The sequence below is a fragment of the Galeopterus variegatus genome, unplaced genomic scaffold, assembly GCF_000696425.1.
Source record: "Galeopterus variegatus unplaced genomic scaffold, G_variegatus-3.0.2 Scaffold2211, whole genome shotgun sequence".
In the NCBI taxonomy this organism is placed as follows: Eukaryota; Metazoa; Chordata; class Mammalia; order Dermoptera; family Cynocephalidae; genus Galeopterus; species Galeopterus variegatus.
The window spans coordinates 189,706-214,437 of NW_007728322.1; the positions used below are offsets into that span (position 1 = coordinate 189,706).

The following is a 24,732-nucleotide window of genomic DNA, read 5'->3' on the forward strand; positions in this document are numbered from 1 at the left end:
TACTAATTTCAAAATAATTATAAAACACCAGAATAGGCAACGCGTAGTAATTTTAATTTATATGCAAATCAACTGGTTCATCTTAAATGCTTTTTATTTATTTACTTTAACAATTATTGTATTGTAGCATCGGAGGCATGGATCAAACATCCTAAATGGACAGTTCGGAAACAAGACCTGGACTGGGAAGAAAATTTAGAATAGCCAACAAATCAATAATGTTTGAGGAAGTTAAACATCGCTAGCCATTGGTATTTACATACTCGCTTGTTGTCAGATAAGGAGCTGGTAAAATTGCTTGCCAGGGTTGAGATCATAATCCAAACTGAAGAAAGTAAATGGTAGCATGCAGCCCGTCACAGCAGGCTCTAAAATAATACTGTACCTTTCCCAAATCCTGACTCTTGGGTGAGAGGGAGTTGGCGGAGGTCACCACGTATTTACCCTCGGTTTTGCCAGGCTTTGATCACAAAACTTCTGTCCTTCCTGAGCTCCCCAATTTGATTCTTGTTTTAACAGTTCTGTCACTTGCTTCAAAATATTAGGAGTGCAACTCAGAATCTCGCTAAAAATTCTCTGAACCCATTTAGCCAGTACCGCTCGCTCCTCCTGCGGTTAGTTTTCTCGGCTATGTTTAATTATCTGTGCCCTCCACACATTAAATCAGATAATGGAAAAGTCAGAAGAAATGACTGAAGGAAATGGTCCAATGCACTGGTTTACTAGAAGGCTATTATCTTTAGACATAGTTCAAATTTTTGGAAAAGTAAAAAACGATACAAGCTTCGGGGAGGGGGGGGGTTAAAGATATTCTAGAATGGTGAATTTTACCAGCGGATCCGAACTGGAGTTGTTTATGTAAAAGTGTAACATCCTTGAAATTCACAGTTACATAAGGTCAGTGTCTCCCCGCCCAGGCGATCTGGCCCTTAAGGAGCTGGTACCTTTGATGCTACAATCTTGTTTACATCTGCAGGGCAGGGAATTGCTTGCTTTGCTTGGACGCTCCCTCCACCCCCTTCTAATTTGAAGTAATCGGAATCAAAATACAATCGCCACGGTCCACTCTTCCATTACTACTTTGACGAGGGAAAAACCTGAAATCCACGTCTTAAATCGGCTCGGTGGTTTGTAGCCTCCCAGCACCCTGCCTCTCTGCTGCATGCCTAATGTATTCCCTAGTGATTCTGGGCATTAATTAGTTGTTTAATAGGAGTATGACTAAAAATGTAAAAGAAGGATTAGGAGCGTGAAACGTATGTCCAGCTCCTTCCACACACTCGAGGAGGGAATGAGAATCACTCTGTATCTTCTATTTCTCCAGGAGCCATTTGCATTTCCCACCAGCTGCTCACTTCAGCTGCATTGGCGCTGGGCGAAGCGGGGACCCAAAAGCTCAGCTCGGTGTCTGCGGCGGCGGGGACTGGGGTTAACTCGCCCCCGGCGGCGGGCGAGACTCCAGACAGAAAGGGCGGGGGGCGCGGGGGAAAGCTAGGGGAACTTGTGCTTCCCCGAAGCCCCCTCATCCTGGCCCTGGGTTGCAAACCTCTGAATCTGAAAGGCGGAGGGAGTTGCACGCGCATTTCTGCGCGTCTCTGCAGCGCAGCTCCTTTCCCTTTCCCCTTGTCTCTCCGTGCGTCTCTGAATCTTCCTGTCTTTGATTTTCTCATTCACTTCCCACTTTTCCGTGAGATTCCCCATCCTCGCCACCAGCTGAAGGTGAGGCCGTCCTGCTAGGGGCATCAATTAATCTCTAAAAAATGAAATGAAAAAAAAAAGGAGGGGAACCATTAACCCCATTGCTCAGGGGGATGGGGAAGCAGTAAAAATTGTCGATGGGCAGAGATGAAAATGTCTTCCTCAGACTATATTATCCGGTAAGCCGTGACTAGAGTTCAGCTGTGGGACTTGTTGAAGAAATTTGATTTTCTTGCCTCGGAAAATCTCAAAAATCAGAAACAAAAATTCTCAGAGACAGAGAGGAAATAGAAATTAAAAACAGCACTTGGGGATTTTTTCCCCCTCATTTCTCTCCCCTTAAATAACACTGCATTGAGTTTCCACTGGGTAAAGAGAAAAAGTGTGAGTTTTTACGGATGTTATGTGGAGGTTGGAAATGGCTTAAAAAGTAGATCTCTCCTCCGTTTTCTTCGTGGCTGAAGAGGCTAACCCTTTCCATAAAATGAGTCCATCTGTCGACTGTTAGCTATTTCAAAGTGAAGGGATTTAGCACTCAAAACAAATTGAGCAAGTTTGTTTGCCTGTTTTTACTGCTAACTCAAATGAATTCAAAACACGGAGTAATTCAAGAAAACACATAACATGTTCCAGACAGCCCCCAAATGTAGAGAAAACCCAGCAACTATGTGGTGACCCTGGCTAGTTTTAAACGCCAGGCTTTAAAAACGTATATATTTCATGCATGTTCTCCCAACGAGTCATTATATTTCTCTAAAATTTCGTGACTTGGTACATTGAATTAGGAAGAGCAACACAACTTTCAGAGCGAACTTTATTCTCTATTGGGGACCAAAGCTGAGGGCTCTTTCATGGTGGGCCTGACCGAGTTCTGCTCCCGTGTAGGAATTAATACTGGTGGGAAAACCCAAACCCACGGGCTATGTCTGTTTTCTGACATTTTCCAAAAACATACATTAACAGGACGCCCTTGAAATTGAAAGAACTTTGTCACATATGTCTGGCAGAATCCTTCGCACCTGGTCCTCCAGGCGAATCATATTTATAGACCTTCCACCCAAAGGCAGGACAGAGCCAAAATATCCTACCAAAATACATGCCCTTGCTCGAGTCAAGAAATCGGAAAATCAGGGTGCAGAAGTAGGGCATACTTTTGGGGTGAGAATGGCCTCTCTAACTTCACATGCTCTTCACTTTTAGGAGCAAATGTGGATTTGAGGGAAGCTTCTTCCCCCACCCCCACCTCCATCCCGTGCAATTTAATACCATCCGCGCTAGGAACCTTAACCTCGTCATTTTAAAAAATGAGATATCCGTGACCCGGGGTGAACTTGTTGAGTGTAGGTACAGCATAGGAAATTCTAGACACTATGAGCATCTGAGCCTCGTCCAGCGCAGTCCTTTCGTGAACACTGGTCAGTGCGTGGCCATGCCCACCTGCGCGCGGACACCCAGAGCGCGCCGGATCCACCCGCCTTGACCCCGGGGCGGTGCCCGGGCCGTGCTGGGCCCAGCGTCCCGGCCTTCCCCAGCTGACTAGTCTAGCCCACTCGCTGCGGGTTGTTGCCCTCCCACCCTCTCCCCCTCACTCACCCCATTTTTCCAGATTTCTCCTCAGTCATCTCCCACCAGCCCACCTCTACTCCGGCTCTCCGTCGGTCCCTCACTTTCCTCTCCCCACAGTCGCTCATTGCTCTGACCTCTTTCCTCAACCTTGCAGACCTAAAAGAAGGTCACGCACGCACACTCACACCCACACTCCACACGCCTCGCCCCAATAAACCCACACACGTTGTCCTTTGTTCCATTTCTTGGGCCACTTTCCCTGTCCCCTACTCCCAACCCATCCAGATTTGCAACCCAGGAGTGAGTTTCTGTCTCCCTGGTGTCCTGGCCTTCCCTTCTGATTTATTACGGCTCCTGGTTTGGAACAGATCCCTTTTTCTTCTCCTGCATCCCAGCCTCCCTGCCTGTCCTCTCCACAGTGGGAGCGCGTGCTCCTGCTGCTCGGTCGGCTCCCGACTAAGCGCCCTGCCCAGTTCTCTCTCCTTTCCCTCCCCTGGGCTCTTTCTCCGGCGGCTGACTCCCCGGCCCGCCGGCTCGGCTCCTCTCCCCTGCCTCGCCTCTCGTCGCCCCTGCGCGCTCCCCCCGCGCTCGCCCGAGCCCTGTGCTCGCTCCTTGATCGCCCGCCGCTCAGCCCGGCTCGGCCGCCCGCCCGCCCGCGCGCCACTGTGCAGTGGAGTTTGGTGGAATCTCTGCTGACGTCACGTCACTCCCCACACGGAGTAGGAGCTGAGGGAAGAGCGAGGGATGAGAGGGAGGGAGGGGAGAGAGAGTGCGAGACCCAGCGAGAAAGCTGGAGAGGAGCAGAGAGAAACTGCCAGTGCCGGCTAGATTTCGGAGGCCCCGCGCACCCGTGGACTCCCTCGGAACTTGGCACCCTCGGGAGCCCTGCAGTCCCCCTCGGGCCCGGCTTTCGGGCGCTTGCCTTGCCGCCTGTGCCTGGGCTCGCTGGAAATCGCCCCGGGAAGCGGTGGGACGCGGAGCCAGCAGCTCACTCCCGGTAGCCGGTAAGTGGAGGCCATCTCTCCCGCAGGGATGTGAGATAATGCGAGTCTGGAAATTTGTTCCACTTTGGAGAATCTTCACCGGAGGTGATTTGTGGTTCTCGGGGCTGCGTTTCCCCTGAGGTAACGCAGTTGGCAAACAGACTTTGCAAAGCCCTGTTCCTTTCGCCCCCAGTCACAGACACTAGCAATCTACCGGGTGCCGAAGTCGAGTGGGAAACCAGACGATGGCTGGCATTTAAAACGAGGTATCTTCCCTTAAATCTTGGTGCCAGCGCTGCAGGGACAAATCTTCAGGCCGAGGATTAGCATTCTCAAGATAATGGGCCGGGTACAAAGTTTCAGCTACTGGAAGATTAGCCCCCTTCCCATTGTTACCCATTGGAAAAAAAGATTCCATCTTAACTGGCAGTTAGTGACCTCTCAGGCCCAAGCGAATTACCTGGCAGCCGGGCCTAGATGCCAAGATCGCACAATTTCTTTGGATTATAAATCCTTTAAATTGATCACCAGTCAACTCCAATCTTGCACTTCAAGAGATATATTCTAAATGGATGCAAGGGAGAAAACTATTTTCCAGCTGGCAACTAAGAAAAAAAAATTGCGATTCTAAACCTGAGAAATAGTTTCTCTTTTCATTCCAATTTCATCACCTTACTTTCCTAAGCAATTTAGAAGTGAAACCATCATAGCGTGGTGTGATTTTTTACTCTCCCGTGCAAGGTCTCTGTAAATGGAAAAAAACGTATTGTTATGAATTAAAATGATGGGAATTCATATATTCTAAAATATCTTTATGAAAAATTCATCTGATTTAGAGAGATTTTCTTGCATCTTTTAGACCATTAATGAGAACTAAAGATGCTTTTATCTCATGAAATATTATTTTGGGGAAAAACCATCTAAAATTCAAATCCCAATAATGTCAAGGAAACAAAGCATGTAAGCAAAATAAATTGAGGCTTTTTGCTTATGTAACATAAAATATGCATACAAAATTTCCCTAAAAATTAAATAACTACCTCATTTATGCAATGTTTTACTTGACCTCAGCAAAACTGCACTTAAATCATTCAGGTGCTTTGTTCCTTAAATTGAGCATGTTTGTCTTCAAATGCTTCTAAAGCATCGATATTAACTGGTTTGAAAGAAGGCTTACGCATGGTAAAATACAGAACTGTATTAATCAGTATTTTAATGTCCTTAAGTGATTACCCACTAAGAATTAATTTACTGGCTAATCACATCAATTTAGTTCATTTAAAACATATGTTCTTTTTCTGTTTATTTTTTAACTTTCCATTTAAAAATTTGTTATGGGCTAACAAAGTGAATGGAAAGGCGGAAATGGGAAGGATTTGGAATTATTAGAACTATATTTTTTTCCTGCAATTTTATTCTGTGGCAGTCATCAGAATTATTTTTAAGCAAATCGTTTTATTTCTTAGGGCTTGCCTTCCTGCCTTGCCCGCGTGGTTCTGTATGCTCCATTAGCTGTGAGGTGCTTTTAGCATGCTCACAATACAAAACTCAAGTTGGCCAAAACAAGATTGCCTTGCATATACATTCCAACCAGGACATGAACTTCTGGGGTGAGAACAATTTCCCATCAGGAAAAGTCAGCATCTCAATTTGTGAGATTAGACATTGAAGCCAGTCCCGAAGTCTGGGAGCCAAATTTGTCACACAAAACTTGTCTTGACAGGGCAAGTTTAAGGATCAGCAGGCTGGGATTGGAGGTCTCTTTTAAAAAATTATTTTCCCCACTTATTGAGACTCAGTTTGTCTAGTACAACTCGTCATTACAGAAGCATAAAATGCAGGTGTCAGGACTCTTTTTGACTGCAAAATAAATCACCAAGTCACAAGGACATGTAGGAGTGAGCTAAGGAACACGCCTTGACCTTCTTTTCAGTCCTTAGAGTGGAGCCCTGTGAGTTCTTCAAGATTTGTTTTGTACTGCTTTGTTTGGTCTTCAGCCCTGAAGCATGGAGGGTTGGTGGGGAGAATGTGTAATAATTGACTGACTTTACACGATAGACCCAATCTTTTCCTTTTGTGTATTTTATTCTCAAAAAAATTAAATTAAATTAAAAAATAAAAACTATTTGCAGTTACCATCTGCAGTGTTCTGGCTATTGGCTAATAATGCAGCCAGTATAGACACATAAAAAAAAAAAAAAAAGATTATCGAAATGATGATGACATGCAAATTTCCCCTGAAATTATCATAAGTAAACATTTGAAGTCTGGACTAATAAAATCCCATCTGTGTTACTTCATATCGAGTTAGTAGAAAGCTGTGATAATGAATTTTGTAATATCTCACGAACAGACATCTCAATCAGAGACTAATCCTGTGATTTTACTGCAGAATCACTAAATCTGGAGCCGCCAAACTGCTACTTCTGGGCCCACGGGCCCACAAGGATCCGCAGAGTCCCCGCCCGCGTCCTCGCTAGCGAGTGGGGGAACTGCCTAGGGTCCCCACCCTTGGATCCATCCCCACATTACCGCACCGGGCAGCCCTTCTTCTAGGCAGCGACTTTGGCCAAGTCCCCCCGGGGCCCAGCTTGCCTTAGGAGAGGCCGAGAAGCGGGTAAACGCGACTCAGGCCAGAGCCAGGCCCCGCAGCTCCCTGCCCCGCCTCTGCCCCTCCGCCAACTCGGCAACGCCCGCTCCCACCCCCAGCCCTGGACTCGCGCGGAGTGCGCCCTGCAGACACTGGCGTACCCTGGTTAGCGTGGACAGAGGCAGACACTGCGAGCGAAGGAACCTGGGAGCCTGGGACCTTCTTTCCTTTCTTCTGTCTTTAAAGCAACCGCGTCTCTTCTACCCACCCGATCGAGCCCCTCTCCGCCCACGTCACCCGGTTTGTTTGTGGCGGAGAAGGGGGCACGCGATAAGCGCTTGCCTCGCTGCGTTGTGGTCGGAAATTTGAAAAACTTTTGGCTTCCCTGGGAAGGGAAGGGAAGGGAGAGAGTTCTCCCAGAGCTACTTCTCCGTCCTTGTGGGCAGTATACCACCGAGGAACGTTTGCTCCGCTTTCCTCAGTCTCGTTCAGTCCACCCGGTTTCTCTCCTCTGTGATCTTAAATCATACTTTAGGGTAAATAAATGGCCGGGTGAGTATCTCCAGGGAAAAGTGTGGCTAAATATGGGAAAGTGGCTCCTGATGGATGAGAGGCCCGAAGTCAGCTGGCTCCTGGAGCATCATAGGTCCGGAGCTCCTTCGTTTCAGAATTACAGAAAACTGAGAGACACTGCGGTCTAGGACAGAGGCAAGTTAGCTCTGACGTTCTGCGAGAGTTTACTGACCTTCAACGAACGGACAACCACTGTGCTGAATGGTGCCTCGCACACATCTCCCCAAAGAGAAAAGTCCTCTCCATCCACCCACCCCCAAATTGGGTATCTACTAATGTTGCCCTCGTGTTCGGAGGGGCTCTCAACTCTGGGCACAGACACCCTTGTAAGTAGTTGCGCAGCCTCCCCACGACACAGTGCGTTATCGGCTTCTGGCTTCTGGGCCCATTAGCTGCTCTCTGGAGAGAGATCCCCTCTTGGTTAACATTCGGATGTCCTGGACAAAGGCCAGTGTGGGGATGTTGCTGGGCAGCCAGAGGCTGTCAGGTCCAATAAACACGCCTGAAGCCCAGCACACAGTAGGGGCCTAACAGCTACTGTTGATGTTGACCGCCCCACAGGTAGCCCCCTCTGAGTCCTGCGTGCTCGACGTCCGCCGCTTGTCACAGCTCTCCTCCTCTTCTGTTTTTGCAGATAACGGGGAATGGAGACCAACTGCCGCAAGCTAGTGTCGGCGTGTGTGCAATTAGGTAAGAGCCCGCTTCTCCTGCAGGGGTAACACGAGGGTGGAGAGAGGGCACCGGCCCCGCGGCAAGGCCCTGGCAAGGGGCGCTTCCCTGAGGGGCCAGCCTGGGCTGGAAGGAAATCAGAACCAGGACGCCAGTGGCCTCTCCCTAGCGGAGAGAGGGGAGACGGTAGACAAGGAGGAAGCAGCGCGCAGCGTCCCGCAGCCCCCGGGCTACTCCCCGGGTGGAGCCGAGGGCAGCCGGGGAGGCGCGGAGAGAGTACGCCGCCCTGCGCCGGGTTCCCCAGAGGGTCCGGGGATGCGAGTACCGCCCGCTCTTTTCTCTAACCGGGTCTTTGCTCTTTGTCCCTCTTTCTCTTCCGTCCTGCCTCGCCCCCCATCCCTGCCCGCGGCTCCTTTCTGCCACGGTCCGGGGCGTCTCTCTCCACCGCACGTGGGTCGGGCGCGCGCGGCTCAGGCGTGCAGCCGGCGGCCGTTGAATGCCTTTTCTCCAAAGACTCCGAAATCAAAAAGGTCGAGTTCACGGACTCTCCTGAGAGCCGGAAAGAGGCAGCTAGCAGCAAGCTCTTCCCGCCGCGGCAGCATCCCGGCGCCAATGGTAAGGCCGGAGAGAAGCTCAGGCCGCGCGCTGGGCACCCTCCTCCGGGACTCTGGGCCTCGCGTGAAACGCAAGCAGGCGAGGCTGCCAGACCCGTTGCGCCTGCTGCTTGAACTTAGACACTTGGCCTCTGGGTGGGAAGGGAAGCAGCCGCCCCAGGGACATTAATTCCTTTCCCCAAGTTATACTGCACTCCTGAGACCCAACACCTCTCCCTCTTGCTCTTTCCCTGTGGTCTGAGCCCTACGCACGCCACAGCCTACACTTCCTCGCCCCTAGCTGGCGTAGAAAAGTGATCCAACAGCGACCTCTGTCGCTCGCCATGTCCCACTGCGCGCAGCACCATCAGGGCCCACCCAGTCCCTGAGGCTCTCAGCCATGCCCCACCCAGGCTTGTGGATGCGGTGTTTTATCGCGGGAGGCGAACACAGGAAACTTGTGTTGGCGAGGGTTCGTCTAGGTGGGTTGGAGCGGGAGGAGGGTGGCAGACAACAGCCCTGCAGAGCAGCAACTGTGCGCAGCAGAGGGTATAATCGAATGTGCGCCCCTATCGACGTGAACCTGCCTGCTGTACTGGTTGCCAGGCCTCGGATTTGGGTGATGTCCTTGCTTGATTGGCTGGTTTCACTCTGGACGAGTCAAGGGACATTACTGCGCAAAGTCTGCAGGCTTGTGTAAGAAGTTAAAACGTCACCAACCCACTGCACAGGCCTCTGCTGAATCAGAGACAGAGAAAGGGATGGGAGGAAGGAAGGACAACCTTTCTTTCGGAATACATGGAAAACTTAAATTTACTGTTCCTCTATTCTTCGGGTTTTCCAGGCCCTGTAATAAATAAGTGCCTAGCCTTAGGAGGTTGTTGACCTTTGATAGCGTGAGAAGATAAAGCCCCCCCACGGCCCTCAGTCCCTAACCCCCTCCTTCCGGATTAAAGTGTAAGGATACAAATGTAATGTGTGCCAGAGGGGGGCGATTTGGGACCCCCGGCAAGTAAACAGACCGTATTGCTAAGAAGAAAACAAAGGCCCTGCATTTGGGTTTCCCCGTGAATCTGAGAGAAAAGCGTCATTTGTTGAAACAAAATGTCTAAAGCAATCTGGAGCTTCACGGCTCCAACACTGCACAATATCGTGAATCGTGCCGGGCCAGTTAAACGCTCACTTGTCTAGGATTAACCTCATGGGGTTAAATGGGGGCAATGCAGAGATAACGACAGGTGATTTCTGTCATTAAGATTGTGTTAAATTCTTCTTCTGTTTGATAATCGGTCGTAAAAATAAATTATTAGACTGGAGTATGTTTGGGATATGGTTAAAAATCAAGAGCAGCGATGACTCCCGGGGAGAATGTTTTGTGCGGGCTCAGCCCTGGCTCCGGCCAGACGAGGGGAGCTCCCCAATCTCGCTTCGCACCGGGCGGGCCGCTGAGCCGCCAAGGCTGACATTTCTCGCGGCGCTGGGAGTTGGAGAGACGCAAAACGTCCCCTCCTCCCCCACCCACACCCCGGGTTTCATTGACCCGGGTAATGGTTTCTGAGGACTGATGACCTCCCTGCGAGCTGGGGGAGGCAGAGCCTCTTCGAGGTGATGGCTAGGGTGGGAAGGGGTCCTCCTAGGTGGGCAGGAAGTGACTGAGAGCCGAGGAATCCTGTCCGCGCCCGTCACAGGCGGGGTAGGCGCCCCTGGGTGTTCGCTTTTTATAATTAGCAAATAAAGAACGAGAAATAATGAACGATTGTTTTCTTAACCATTACTTTCAGGCCTGGATTATTTTCATGCGCGTGAAAGGCTCGTTCCCTACATTGTCGATGTGTCTGTTTTCTACCTTTTGGACCGAAAAGAAAAATTGCTGCCCAAACATGTTTAATGCCATTAATTAAGAAGAGGCATGTGATAGGAGAAATGCTGAAAATCTTGATTTTATTGGCTTTTAGGGAACTGGTAGACAAAAAGGAAATGTCACACATGAGTGGGCAAAGCTTTAACGAAGAAAAAAGGTTGCCAGGGTACCCTTTACTGATTATAATTTATGGAATATGCAAACTCCTGGCCACAATCTGTTTTTATATTTTGTAATTTTTTTTTAGTTTCTCTTTGCTTTTAAAAAGAAAAAAATGTTTACGATGACATGCGATTTTTTTTAAAGGTCGTGATATTCTGTTATTGGCATTATCCTCTTCTCCTCTACGCCCCCCTCCCCGCCCCCCAAGAAAAACACCTTGTCCTCGTTGAAGACACTTTGAAAACGCTCCGAATAGGCAAAGTCAAACTCTGAGTGGCCTGGGCCCTGCGTCTCTTTCCAAGTGAGTCCCCATTTCCATGATGCCCATGGGGCGGACCCCTAGCCTGCTCGAACCCCGAAACGGGAAGGAGCATGAGGGCGACTGGAGACCCCCAAAGCCGGGGGTTTGAGAGAGGGTTAAGAGAGGAATGGCTAGGCTCGGCGGCGAGGCAAGTTAAGTAGCTACCCCCAGAAAGAAGGCGCAGAGTCCCGCTGAGAACGTCCTCCCAGCACAGAAGCCTTTGGCTTTTCTTGCTTTGGGGGTCCCGGAAGGAGGCTCCTTTTTGTGGAACTCATAGAATGGTCTTGACCTTCAGGAATGGGATGGACTGACCATCCCCTGTCAGTGACTCAAAAAGTTTCGGGGCGGTGGCTCTGGGTTCAAGGCTGAAATCAGACCGCGCTGCCGCCCCTTTGGCCCTGACATTTGGCTTTGCGTCCCGGCATGGGGCGGGTGCTTCGCCCTACCTCCCCCAGCAGCGCCATTAATTTTTAAATAGCTTTGGCAGAATGGATGGGTTGAAAGGGTTTGACCCAAGTCTCTGGTGTGTGCAGGCTTCCTCCCCCTGGGAGGGAGACTCCAAAGGCCCTCGGCGGGAGACACACCTTCTCATGCCGCGGCAGCTCAGTCCCTTCAGAGGACTCGGGTTAACCCTGGCTGCCTAGGCGGCCGCGGACCGTCCTCCGTCCCCCCATTCATTCAATCAGCAAATGTTTGCCGAAGATACACTAAGTGGATTCCTAATGCACCCCTTATAAAGCAAATAATCCGGTTTTCCTTTGCCGTTATGAAGCAACTTTAATGCTAACACGAATATCAGCGAGTTCAGACCACACCACCTCTAGCAAAATGCAAAATGGTGGTGTATGGGGCGGAGATCCCGGCCCTGAGCGTTGTCAGAAGGGCAGGTGTAGAGGTGTGGAGGGATCTTACTGAGGCTAGGGGGCAAGGGACAGGTGCTTGCCTAAGGGGGCATGAAGCTCGAGGAAAAAGCAGCCCGACAGGGGAGCTGGGTAAGGACAGGAGTTTTCCATTTTCTTTTCTCCACCCCTGGCCCCCCAACACCTCACTACCGTCGTCAAATCTGCAGCTTATTGACAGAAACTGCTTCTTTGCTTTGTGGTTTTCCTCAGGATAAATAATACCATTGTCCACAGGCAGTCAGTCCTTGCGGATCCCCGCCCGCGAAGGTGGTCTTTGCAGGTCGCGTTCCCCGCTACTGACGCGGTCCGCCCTCAAAAGTTTCTTAAGGCTGCTTTGGCTGCTATTCCGCACCGCCCGCTGTTAATATATGCAGCAGTTGTTAGAGCGACTCCGGGGAAAAGGAAATGTATAACGAAAGCTTATTCGTGAGCAGGAATATACTAATGGAACAATCTGATGTCTTCTTAATCCTATGTAAAAAGCTTTGTCGTCTTCCTAATATTGACTGAATGGGTAATTAATGGCTCTTCATCTAGGCGAATACTCTGTAATCCAAGATAGGCAAAAGACAACAAGCCCAAGGTGGAAGACAAAAGGCCCAACTGCAGCCCCATTCCCCCGCTCCTCCCCCCAGGATCTCCGATTGGGAACATTTTCTCTCAGAGGAGAAAAAGGCAGGAGTGGGAGAATATACCTATCATTGCTGGACTAGACTTAACCACAGCACCTGGCCACCAAGCTCAATTCTCCAATACCCCATCTTCCCCCCTCCCGTTCTCCAATACTCCGCCTTTCCCCCACCAGTCCTTTTCTTTGCGTTTCTTTCTTCTTAACTACTCTAGAATGCACCTCCCCCCCCCATTATGGCCCTGACCAGCACCCTTTCCCCCAATCCCCCAACTTTCGTTAGGGAAAAAATGGACCAGACTCCTTTCTGATACAGGAGATTTACAACCCAATGCAGAGTGTGAGGACTAAGGTAGTTGGGAGGGGAGGGAAGAAATTAACGGAAAGAGAAAGCATGCAAATTGTGCATGTGTATTAAAGAACTATCAGGAGTGATGGAGTCAACTTCTTTGTGAAGATCTGACAGAAAGAGTGTCCAAGATTCTCTCAGCATGTTTTTAACAGGCTGACATTTTAATTTAAACCTTTAGAAGTGATATATTACTTGGGCTACTGCAATGAGGTGGATTCCTTTTTTCTTTTTTCTTTTTTTTTTTTTCTTTTCTTTCTTCCTTTTTTTTTTTTTTTTTTTTTTTTTTGCTGACAGCTTTTAAAATATTATTTCGCTAGGGAAATAAAAGCTTCATCTCAGATTATAGGTGGGTATTTTTGGATTTATGTGATTTATGGTCACCATGACAACTAATGCTGAATGTTAGCTACCAGCATGTCTGGGAGAGAGAAAACAGAAAGAAGGGAAAGAGATAGAAAAGGGAGATGGACTTGAGCTGGAGAGCAAGGAAAAAAGAAAGACGAGTGTTTTAATCCAACTGTTGTTGTTTTTTTAAAAAGTGACTTCAGTTAGCCTGTTGCCACTTCCTTCTCTCTGGGCCTGGATATCTACATTCAATCTCATATTTTCCCTCTCTCTTTCTCTTTCTCTCTCACTCCTTCACCCCCAACACATATTTATATATACAATTCTCTTTATTTTACTTAATTCCATGAATAGTTGCTTTCCAGAGATTAAATAAGTGCCTAGTAAAACTGTAGGGCTAAAATGCAAATGTGAAGAGGCATTAACAGCATTATCATTTTCATTTAGTGATTTCAGCAACAACCCCCCACCCCCTGTCCATCTCTCTTCTCTTTCTGGGCCAGTATGGGGGTACCACCCACCACCATCCAAAGACCCTCCTCCCAGCTAGTGACTCCAAATCTCAAGAGATTGAGTGACTAGAGCTGGTGGGACAGAAACATGGGTACCATTTACAAGGACCTAGAGAGGGTGGGTGTTGCTCAGTATATCTATAGACTTCCGATTCAGAAAAGAACGTTCACCTTTTAACAAACCAGCACTTTTTTATTCCATTTAAGGAATGGGGGGGAAAAATGAGCCACAGCAAAGCTTTTAATTTCTGAGTCCTTTGGTTTCATGGCTATGTGAGGAGGGGACCCTTTCCAGTTTGGTTTGTATGCAGAGAAAAGACAGGCAGTGGAAGAAAGGAAGGAAGGGCCACTTCTTGGACAGAGTGCAAGGTCTCCATCTGACCTCTGTGCCCTACAACACAAGCTTGTGCACACACTCACACCCATCACATGGCTCTGAGCTGAGTCGGCGAGCCTCGTCCTTGAGCTGGCCTGGGCTGGGCAGGACTCCCACCCTTCTTCAGCCTGACAGCTCAGGGAGACATTTAATTGAGCCATCTTCTGGGTGAGATCTGAGGGCTGATTCTTTCCAAAAGTCGGGGATCATTTGGTTGGGTCCCAGCCCATACCCAGCCCACTGCTACCAGAGTTTGGCCATGCAGCCCAATTGTTCACTGAGATGGCCAGAGGGACTTTGCACAACTAACACTAGAAAGTGTGAAATTAAATAAGACTTTAAGACTGGTAATCGTTGGCAAATACTAGCTCAAAACATGCCTGACCCTGTGTCACACATTTTCATCTTTGAGGGTCTTTCTTTGAAATAATAAGCAAGAAAACCAATCGAGACAACCCCTGATGTCTCCCAGGCTAAAAACCTCAAATCCACACTGGACATTTTTTCCTTGCCCCATGGAAGCCATGCAGCACTTCCAGTTTCCCTGCACGGAACACACCGATCTTTACTGGATTGAAAACTTCTGTGATGGAGGCTAAAGTCATAATAATTCCTAGAACCAATCAAGAAAACTCCAGCCAGAGGTCACAATAGTACCAAACTCACAAAATACATATAACTTCTTAACTTCCATCTCTTTCCTTGTCTATGCTGCCTATGCCCGTACACCCAGAAGTCTTATATAGATTTAATCTCCAAAATTGCCCACCACCACCATCACCAAGTTTTCACTGAAAATTGTTTCTTAATCTCCACCACACCTACTTTTTCTCCACCTAGACTTTTCATATTGGTGTTTTCCTGCCACCGCCAAGGGAATCCTGTTGGGCCTGGGCAGAGTGTCACTCAATCACGGCTGCACAGAGTGTGTAAAGTAATTAGGAGATTAGAAGAGTGTTGAAACTCTGGCTGGAAAAATGCAAAGAAAATCTTCACTTCGAATCAGTTGTTTAAAGAGTGGGGGGAATGGAGGAGAGATATATATTTATATATAACATATTTATATATAATGTATGTGTATGTTTATATATGTATATACAGAGATATATGTACATATATATGGTTTTGTTTTTACTTCAGTCAATGTTCTCTAGATAATCATCTTTATTCTTCACTTGGCTTCAATGGATCCACACAATTTAAGATTTCTTATCTTTTTAGGCTCTTAGATCCCCAGTGCTTTCAACATCTCCCACACTTCAGCACTACGAGGAGCTGTCACTTACCGTTGGGTTTTTCACCCACTTTCGAGGCTGGTTAAGGTCCTTCATATATGTGTATTTGCCGTGATGCAAGTTCCATCAGTAGAGCAGAGCCACCAGAGCTTAAATCAAAATTCTATGGGTTTAATGAGAGATGGTCTCAGAAATCTATATGGCTTTGCAGAGCTTCTCAACTTTCCAGAATAAAGAGTTCTGAAAAACACCCCAAGCCTCAAAAAAAAATTTTTTGCAGCTCTAGGGTTTGAATCTTGAAGAAACATGGAAGGAGGTGTGCAAGGGATATGCTCACTACAGTGAAGAATTTTTCATTCTTTGATGTGGAGTCTCTTCATGAAAGGAAGCTTTAAAGAGCATGGTATGGTGAGGATCGCAGCTATACTGAGATTTTAAAGAAGGAACTGGAATATGATTAGTAAACACATTGAGCAGAAAAGACCTGGATACGTATTGACTTAGTTGTAGGTCATTGGCTGGAAGTGCAATGGGAGGAAATATTTGCTTTACACGTATACTTTATGATCTTGGGGGAATTAGAGGGAATTCAATAAGAAAATGGCTAGAAACATTTTAAAATGTTTAAAACCCTTATTTAAAAGACTTAAGCAAATTAGAGTCTTATCAGATTAAAAACCACTACAAACGTAAGAGCATTGTCTTCAGTGAAGCTGTGGGGTCTGAGAAGGAGATTCTTCACCAAATCTCAGGGATAAAATGCGTCATTTAAGCACCAGATAATGAGCAGAATGTAAATTAATTTAACCTGCTTTACCAACAGGCTGCTGGTGTAATATGTATAATTTAGTGATAAGATTGCAGGACTTAATATAGCCGAATGTATGAGTTTCAGTGAATGCAGACGTGTCACATGGGGATGTGTTCTGTTCTGAGCAGGTGTGTGTATGCGTGAAATGAGGTGAACTGGAATAAAAGTTTAAAACCAGAAACGCTTTTTTAAAGTTTACTATGAAAAAAGTTTCCCATTATAACTAAATTCTCATAAAGTGGGATGATACTGGTGGAGAAAGACTGAAAAGTAATTCTCATTTGCTTCCTTGGAAAGCTCTCAAGCATGTTTAAAGTGGGGGAGGAGTTGCAGATAGGGTTTAGAGGTGAGGAAGGGCAAAGGAGAGACACATAGGTTGCAAATATATTTGTAGTCTGCTTCATCCACTCTGTTCCACACTGAATAAGTTTCCCAATCTTGTGAACAAGGACAAGGAGGGAGTTTTCCGAAGATACCTTGCACTGTCATTGCAAATCATTGATTGCAATGTTAAGCAAATACACACACTCTGGGATGATAACACTAACTCCACAATAAAACAATCGCCAATGCAAAAACCCAGAAGAGATTAGTTTGTGCTCACTGGCTGACCTAAGCTGGGGGACAAAAGGACTTTCAAAATTTATTTTGAATATGTTTGGATTTCTTTCTTTAATTTTTTTGGAAATTAAATTTCCTTGGAAATATTGCTGTATGGAGTTGATGTCACCAAACGTAATTTTTTGTTTTGTTTTGTTTTATATAAATGAATAAGGCTTTGCTTTTCCTAGCTGAGTAGTCTCCTAGGCTTTTTCCTCTTAACCCACACCCTGCCGCCTCTAACTGCTTGGACTTCAATAATTCAAGACAGCCTCGAGCTCCCTAGGAAAAGAAAGTGACTGTTAAAAATTATCCTTGAAATTGGTTATTGGGCAACATTCTTAATTGTATGGAAATTCATTAAAGCATATTTTATATATAATTAGCTCAAGGTTGTTGATTCTACAGGCTTTATGGATTTGAATCTGATTGATAATAAAGTAAACAAGAGAGTCGAATTTAAAGCGTGGTTCTCTTGGGTTAGGACGAGCTTAATACAGTGTACAAGGAATTTGAAAGATGTAGGATATGTGTCTTAATCAATGTTAAGTAGAATGGATAAGCTTTCAACATTTTGAAAACGCTGGGTTAGAGTTTCTGTTCTATTGTGTGTTTTCTGTCTGGGGACTAATAAGCATTACAGAGAACGTGATCTGAGGCGACTTTTTATTCTTGTATAAATCCAGAGTGAACCACCAAACAGTTGTTCGTTTAAAGTCAAGGTAATTTTCTTTTGACGGGTCCATTTGCTTCTCGGTTTCTAATTTATTAGGCTGCCTTTTCAGGGCTCTGTCTTCTTTGCAATTAAAGTAAAGCTTCTTCAGATTAGCGCAGCATTCACTTGACAGGCTGTTTGGAAAATTTAAGATCGGAGAGGTGATTTGTTGATGTTTTTAAAATTTTCTAGTTTTAAGTAACATGTCTCCTTTCTATATGGGGCGGGAGGGGAGGGCGCGGGGGGACTCTTGGTTGGAAATAGATGTGAGACACAAAAGGAAGGGGGTGGGGGAGATGCCTTGTTGATCCTTGTACCTTTCAGCCCTCGACCTTTACGCTCCCTTCTCCCAATTCTTCCACTCCCAGCCTCATCTCTCCACCTCCCAGTCCCAACTAAAAGCCGGATCGCCTTTGGCTGGACTTCAGCAGAATTCCCAGGAGTGTGCCTGTGTAGACGCGGTGGGCACCGGGAGGAATTAGCCCGGCCCCGCACTGCTGATAGGTGCAAAGAGGACAGTCCCCCGGCCGCGGCTCTAGGCCTCCTGATTGGTGCGGAGCCACGTCACTCCCTCCCGGCGAAGGGTCTGGGAGAAGGCGGAGGCGGAGAGGTCTGGGGAGGGCCGCGGCAGAATGACGTCTCCACACCAGGAAGCCCGCCTCTGGTTTTAAGATGTTGGGCCAACAGGGAAGCGCTGAGCCGCAGATCTGGTCCGTCGCTCGCTTGGGTGCCTTGAGCTGAGCTGCAGCGAGGCCGCGCTCCAGCTCGACGGCCCGAGGGGCTGTGCGTGTGCGCGCTGCGAAGGGTGCACTTAGAGTCCCACGCCACTGCTGCTGCTGCTGCCGCCGCCGCCTCGGGGGATCTAATATCAGCTACCTGTCCCTGTCACTCTTGACACTTCGCTGTCAGGGTTGCCGCGAGGGGGTGGGCAGAGAGCAATCGGCGTTAGCTTTCCTTATTGGAGGGGTACTTGGGGGAGGGAGGGAGGGAAGAAGGGGGTCTTTGCCCACTCTTGTTTCGCTTTGGAGCTTGGAAGCCTGCTCCCTATAGACGCTCCGAGCGGTGCCCTCCTGCCCCATGTCTCCGTTTGCCGGTTGACTTTCGGCCGCTGGACTCTCGCTTGAACCTTCCGGAGGACACGGGGGCGGTTTGGCTCGAGGACTCGGCGGGGGTTGTGTCCTCTGGCTCTACCCACAGAGGCCACTGAGGGGAAACACTGCGCCTAGAGCGCGACCCGGAGCAGGCAGCGGCGGCCACGGGGGCTCGGCGGGGCGGTAGCCCAGGACTCGTAGGGAGGCGCGCTCACTCGTCCATGAACTGCATGAAAGGCCCGCTGCACTTGGAGCACCGAGCAGCGGGGACCAAGCTGTCGGCCGCCTCCTCTTCCGCCTCCTGTCACCATCCCCAGCCGTTAGCCATGGCTTCGGTTCTGGCTCCCGGTCAGCCCCGCTCCCTGGACTCCTCCAAGCATAGGCTGGAGGTGCACACCATCTCTGACACCTCCAGCCCGGAGGCCGCAGGTAAGGCGCCGCGCTGTCGCGTGGACACTCCAGCTCAGCCGCCCCGCGCCACTCGGTCCCTCTCGCCCCCAAGGAAGTGGCCCCTCCTGGGGAAGGCGTGGTGGGAGTGGTCGTTCTGCTTGCTTTCCGCAGAACTTCCGGGAGCTGGGATTCCGACGAGCTCGCGTCGCCCTCGTTTCTACCTCCACCGCCCCGCGCCTCGTGTGTCGCGAGCGGCGTGTACAATTCTCCCGCCCTCTCTATTCTTACCCTGGTTTCTCTTCGGTTTGGGGGGTCATAAAAATCCCAGCGTCCGATTTGAGGACGTTCAGAGGCCGCCCTACTTCTGTGCCTGTTCTCCTCTCGGCTTTCAGCTTCCGAGAAGCTCCGCTCGTTCGAAGAGTAGGTCGAAAAGTATTTCTGAAACTACTCAGAAATACTCTTCGCGAAGAGGAGTTTTTTTCTAAAGGGCCGGCGAATTTAGGTGTCTAAACGGATCCCAACATCTACTTTTCCTAGTTTACCGAAACCACATCGAAATCTGAGCTTTCTGCAAGGGGGCTCTGTAGAGCGCGCGCGTGTGCGAGTCCCGGGAGATTCGGTGTGTCTGCGCAGAGAGGGTATAAATATACTTGAAAGCACAGGCTATAAAAATGAATGTGCCGCCGCAGTGAGATAAACATGTAAATAAAACGTGCGACGCTGGGGGAGGGGAGTAGATGGGGCGCGCACACCCACACTCTCTGCACACCCGACAGATGCAGCGCTCCCCGCGGCCCGGAGCCGCTGCACACATACTCCTCCAGCGCCAGCAGCGCAGCTCTTCTACCGCCTCCGCCGCCCGGCCCAGTTGGAGTTCGCGGGTTGTAGGTGGGCATGCTGACCGGAACCTTTGTGTGTTTTATTTTCAGAGAAAGATAAGAGCCAGCAAGGGAAGAATGAGGACGTGGGCGCCGAGGACCCGTCCAAGAAGAAACGGCAACGGAGGCAGAGGACTCACTTTACCAGCCAGCAGCTGCAGGAGCTGGAGGCCACTTTCCAGAGGAACCGCTACCCAGACATGTCCACGCGCGAGGAAATCGCCGTGTGGACCAACCTTACGGAAGCCCGAGTCCGGGTAAGAGCCAGCACGGAGCTTGGAAAGGCTAGAGGGAGGGCGTTGTTGAGGTGCAGGCCATGTAGATCGGGAGTGAGTGTGGAAGGCTGCGCCGCCCAGGAGAGGGCCGCTGGGCAGCAGCTTTGCAAAGGCAGAAGGCCTCGCGGAAGACCGGGTTACGAGGTTACAACTCCTCCTTCCGCGGCCCGGGCTGCCGGGCTGGCGCAGGCGCCTGGAGCTGCGTCCGTCCACCGGCCCGCAAATCCGCGCTCTCTCATGCTAGGCCGCGTGGGTATCGCCCTGCACAGGGCATTGTGTTTTGTCTTGCAGTCTCCAGACAAGAGCTAATACAGTCCCTCCCAGGCCCTGAGCCGCGAATAGTCTCCAACCTGTGCGCCTTTAACTAGGAAAACCCGCCAGAGACACGCAAGTGTTGGCCCTTGCTGGGAAACTTTCGCTCCCAGCCCTAGTCCCGCTTTTTCTCTCCTCGGCTGGCGTTCTTTACAGCCTTTGCGGTTTTATCGGCCTTTCAGGTCTCTCCCACACCCTATTCCCTGTTTTGCGATCCCCAGAAGCAGAGTCTTAATACAAAACTATGATTCTACTAGTACTCTTAGAAAGAAAAAGAAAAAAGACTTTTCTGTTTGGTTTATTTATCTTCTCCCAGGAGTTGAATTTTTTGGAGATTGATACTCCCACCCTTCCTCCGAATTATAATCAGAGTTTTATGAAAAGGGCTTACCTTAACTTTGTAGCAAATCTGTACTTTATGGATTGGCAAAAAAAAAAAAAAAAAAAAAAAATGAGCTTAAATAAATTACCCAACAGCAACATCCTGGTTTATGCTGATCGGTGTAAAATTCAAAATTTGTTAAGATTTTGAAAACAGAAAACAGCGAAGCAGCATCCAGAGGCTTTGCTGTCATGAAAAAAAAAAGAAAGAAAAAGAGTGCTCTGAATAAAAAAATAAAGTTCCCAGTTAGAGGAGAGAGAGAACATTAGAGAATAATAATGATGAAAAGATCAAAATGAGCTTCCAAAGCAGAGGGAAGGAAGACACTCTAGGCGGTATCTGTGCAGTGTGTGAAGCTATGCTGGTGGATAAAAAGAACCGGGTTGAAGTTGGAAATGGTTTTAGTTTAACTGCCCAGAGCTGGGGCCGCGTGGTTTTGCGCAAGGTCAGTCTTTCATTAGCTCTCTTTGGCATCAGGGAACGGGCCTCGCACGTAGTCTTCTCGCCTGGGCAAAGTATAGACTGCCGAGGGTAGAAGTGGCAAGTAATTAAAATAAAAACACAATCGTAGGTTTTCTGGAATCCTCTGGAAAAGCCCTCCCAACCCCCAACCGCCGCTTTTTGCAGCCCCTCCTTGGTCCTCTGCAGCCTCTGCTCAGAGCTCTCACTCCTTCCAGCTGCCTCCTTCCAGGACGGCTGCTTGCCCAGCCAAGTGGGAGTGAGGCATGCTTTTTATAGTAGCCGGGTGCAAAGAGGAAGGGGGATAAAAAGGAAATCGAGAATGAAAGGAAAAAGGAAAAAAGCGGATTAGGCGGCTGGGCCCGGCAGAGAAGTGTAATGTGAAACATCACCGGTGTCAGCTCGGAGATCTTGGGCCAGGTCTCGCTCTAATACACAAAAGCCGCCGTCTGGGGCGACAGGAGGGCCCGATGTGGATTGGGAGCGGGGTTGCGGCGGGGCCACCGGACGCGGGTGGGGGGTGGCCAGCCTAGACGGCCGCCTGCAAAGCCAGACGACCGGGCTGGGCCCTGCCGGAGCTGGTTCCCGAAGTTTCACGCGCCAGACTCGTGGAGATTAACTAGCTGAGGGGAGGTGGTCTTTTGGTTTTTATTTGGCTGTTTCGCTTAGGCGAGAAAGGGGTATTGCGACCCGGCCCTTGTTGAGGGAGCACGTTCCAGGGGGTAGGGGGCGACAGTGGAGGTCCGAGAGGAGAGGGAGGAGCTCTGTGGGAAAGAGAGCTCTTCTCTGGTACCCTACCAGCCCCTTGTCCTCATTACTGGGTCTGTGGCTTTGGAATGGAAGCAAGTTTGCAAGGTGGCCCGGGAAGGGTTGGGCGGAAAGCCGGCTGCCCCACGTTTATTTTATAGTAAGTGTTTTTGGACCTGGAGGAGGGCCTGGGTTAGTGATCAAGAGGCCCGCCTGCCGCCAGGCGTTCGGCTGGGGTTTGTGGCGCAGCTCAGTGTCCTGGCTTGCAGACCGGCGCCGGTGGGGCCTCCCGCACTTGGCGGAGGCTGGGAGCTGGTAACAGAGTGATGGCCCGGGCAGCTTGGAGCGGTGGGGGGTGCGAAGTAGGGCGACGAAGGGGTGCAAGTTCGCACGCACGCGCACGTGGGGGGGAGCCTCTGGTGCTTTCTGGGATCAAGATTTTATTAATCCCCACTGTGGCATCTGTTTGCTCCCGTGCCCCTACCGCCCCCAGGTTTGGTTCAAGAATCGACGGGCCAAATGGAGAAAGCGGGAGCGCAACCAGCAGGCCGAGCTGTGCAAGAATGGCTTTGGGCCGCAGTTCAATGGGCTTATGCAGCCCTACGACGACATGTACCCGGGCTATTCCTACAACAACTGGGCCGCCAAGGGCCTCACGTCGGCCTCCCTGTCCACCAAGAGCTTCCCCTTCTTCAACTCTATGAACGTCAACCCTCTGTCGTCGCAGAGCATGTTCTCCCCGCCCAACTCCATCTCGTCCATGAGCATGTCATCCAGCATGGTGCCCTCAGCGGTGACAGGCGTCCCGGGCTCCAGTCTCAACAGCCTGAATAACTTGAACAACCTGAGCAGCCCGTCGCTGAATTCCGCGGTGCCGACGCCCGCCTGTCCTTACGCGCCGCCGACTCCTCCGTACGTTTATAGGGACACGTGTAACTCGAGCCTGGCCAGCCTGAGACTGAAAGCAAAGCAGCACTCCAGCTTCGGCTACGCCAGTGTGCAGAACCCGGCGTCCAACCTGAGTGCTTGCCAGTACGCGGTGGACCGGCCGGTGTGAGCCGCACCCACAGCGCCGGGATCCTAGGACCGTGCCGGATGGGGCAACTCTGCCCTTGAAAGACTGGGAATTATGCTAGAAGGTCGTGGGCACTAAAGAAAGGGAGAGAAAGAGAAGATGTAGTGAGAAAAGGAAACCACTGAATTAAAGAGAGAGCTCCTTTGATTTCAAAGGAATGTCCTCAGTGTCTGACATCTTTCACTAAAAGTATTTCCAACAGTTGCAAGGACACATATACAAACAAATGTTTGACTGGATATGACATTTTAACATTACTATAAGCTTGTTATTTTTTAAGTTTAGCATTGTTAACATTAAAATGACTGAAAGGATGTATATATATCGAAATGTCAAATTAATTTTATAAAAGCAGTTGTTAGTAATATCACAACAGTGTTTTTAAAGGTTAGGCTTTAAAATAAAGCATGTTATACAGAAGCGATTAGGATTTTTCGCTTGCGAGCAAGGGAATGTATATACTAAATGCCACACTGTATGTTTCTAACATATTATTATTATAAAAATGTGTGAATATCAGTTTTAGAATAGTTTCTCTGGTGGATGCAATGATGTTTCTGAAACTGCTATGTACAACCCACCCTGTGTATAACATTTCGTACAATATTATTGTTTTACTTTTCAGCAAATATGAAAAAATGTGTTTTATTTCATGGGAGTAAAATATACTGCATACAAATTGGTCTGGATTCTTTCTGCCCTTCTCTGTCACCTGGCCAGGGCATCTCAGTCACTGCCTCCTAAACAAACCAGTTCTCTCTGCCTGCCTGGTTAAACATACACGGCAGCGGTACTTATTTAAATTTGGTAGAAATAAATTATAGCTATTCATCACAAACTTTAAAAAAAAAATAAGAAAAAGGGGGGGGAGGAAGGACTCCGGGGGGGGGGGGGGCTGCAAAGTCTGGTCTTGTCTCTCAGATTTTTCTTTGGCTTAAACCCAAAGGATTCCATTATTGCTTGCAAATAATATAAGAGAGAAAAGAAAAAAATTCAGAAAGTACACCAGCTTGGAATGACTCCCAAGTTTACTCCTTTAAGGGGTTAAACCCCACACCTCCAGTAAATTGTTATGGAGAAATCTGTGTGCATGTATACATGTACAATTTATATACATTCCTCTCAGGAGGAATACATCTATAATAAATTTACAAGGAAACACCTCCAGTTCAAAATATTTAGGACTCCACGTTTATCTTTCAGGCTTAAGTAGAGAGATCCTTCATGTTATATTGCATTACTATTTCCAAATCCTTTGGAGACATTAAAAGAAACAAAGACCATTTCTAATAACTACAGCCCTTCAGTTTCTCAAAGAGCCCAGGGGTTGAGAGGTTAGAGTGGAGTTTCCTGAGTCTTGTCGAGCAATATGTAGTTGAGGCAAAGGTCACGCTCCCTGTGTTTTGTTTTAAATAATATTGACCCATTAATTCTAAACCTGCTTGTTCCTGAAATTATACAGGATTATAGTTTGCAAACTGCGGGACAATGAAGCAAATCAAGATGAATTACAGCCCTGGCCCTCCCTCTCATCCTCTGACATCTAAACGGGGAATGAAGTCGGTGTGAGTGTTCAAAAGAACATTTAAGCACCCGCTCTTCCTTTATCGGTGGTTTTCAGCTTTTTTTTTTTTTTTTTTTTTTTTTTTTT

General features: G+C 48.6%; 1 protein-coding gene across 4 annotated transcripts; it reads left to right on the plus strand.

Annotated features, from left to right (window-relative positions):
* The first annotated feature begins 3,683 nt into the window (after positions 1–3,683).
* Positions 3,684–23,760, plus strand: PITX2 (paired-like homeodomain 2). 4 transcript variants are annotated; one of them, XM_008580937.1, is made up of 5 exons: positions 3,979–4,268; positions 8,045–8,100; positions 8,554–8,694; positions 19,883–20,088; positions 22,500–23,760. In XM_008580937.1, exons 2-5 carry the CDS (start codon positions 8,055–8,057, stop codon positions 23,061–23,063), a joined length of 957 nt encoding a protein of 318 aa, XP_008579159.1. In that variant the 5' UTR covers positions 3,979–4,268; positions 8,045–8,054; the 3' UTR covers positions 23,064–23,760. The 4 variants fall into 4 exon arrangements, with proteins under 4 accessions (XP_008579161.1, XP_008579159.1, XP_008579160.1 ...); XM_008580938.1 differs by having other exon boundaries at positions 8,593–8,694; XM_008580939.1 differs by lacking the exon at positions 8,554–8,694 and having other exon boundaries at positions 3,684–4,268.
* The last annotated feature ends 972 nt before the right edge of the window (positions 23,761–24,732 follow it).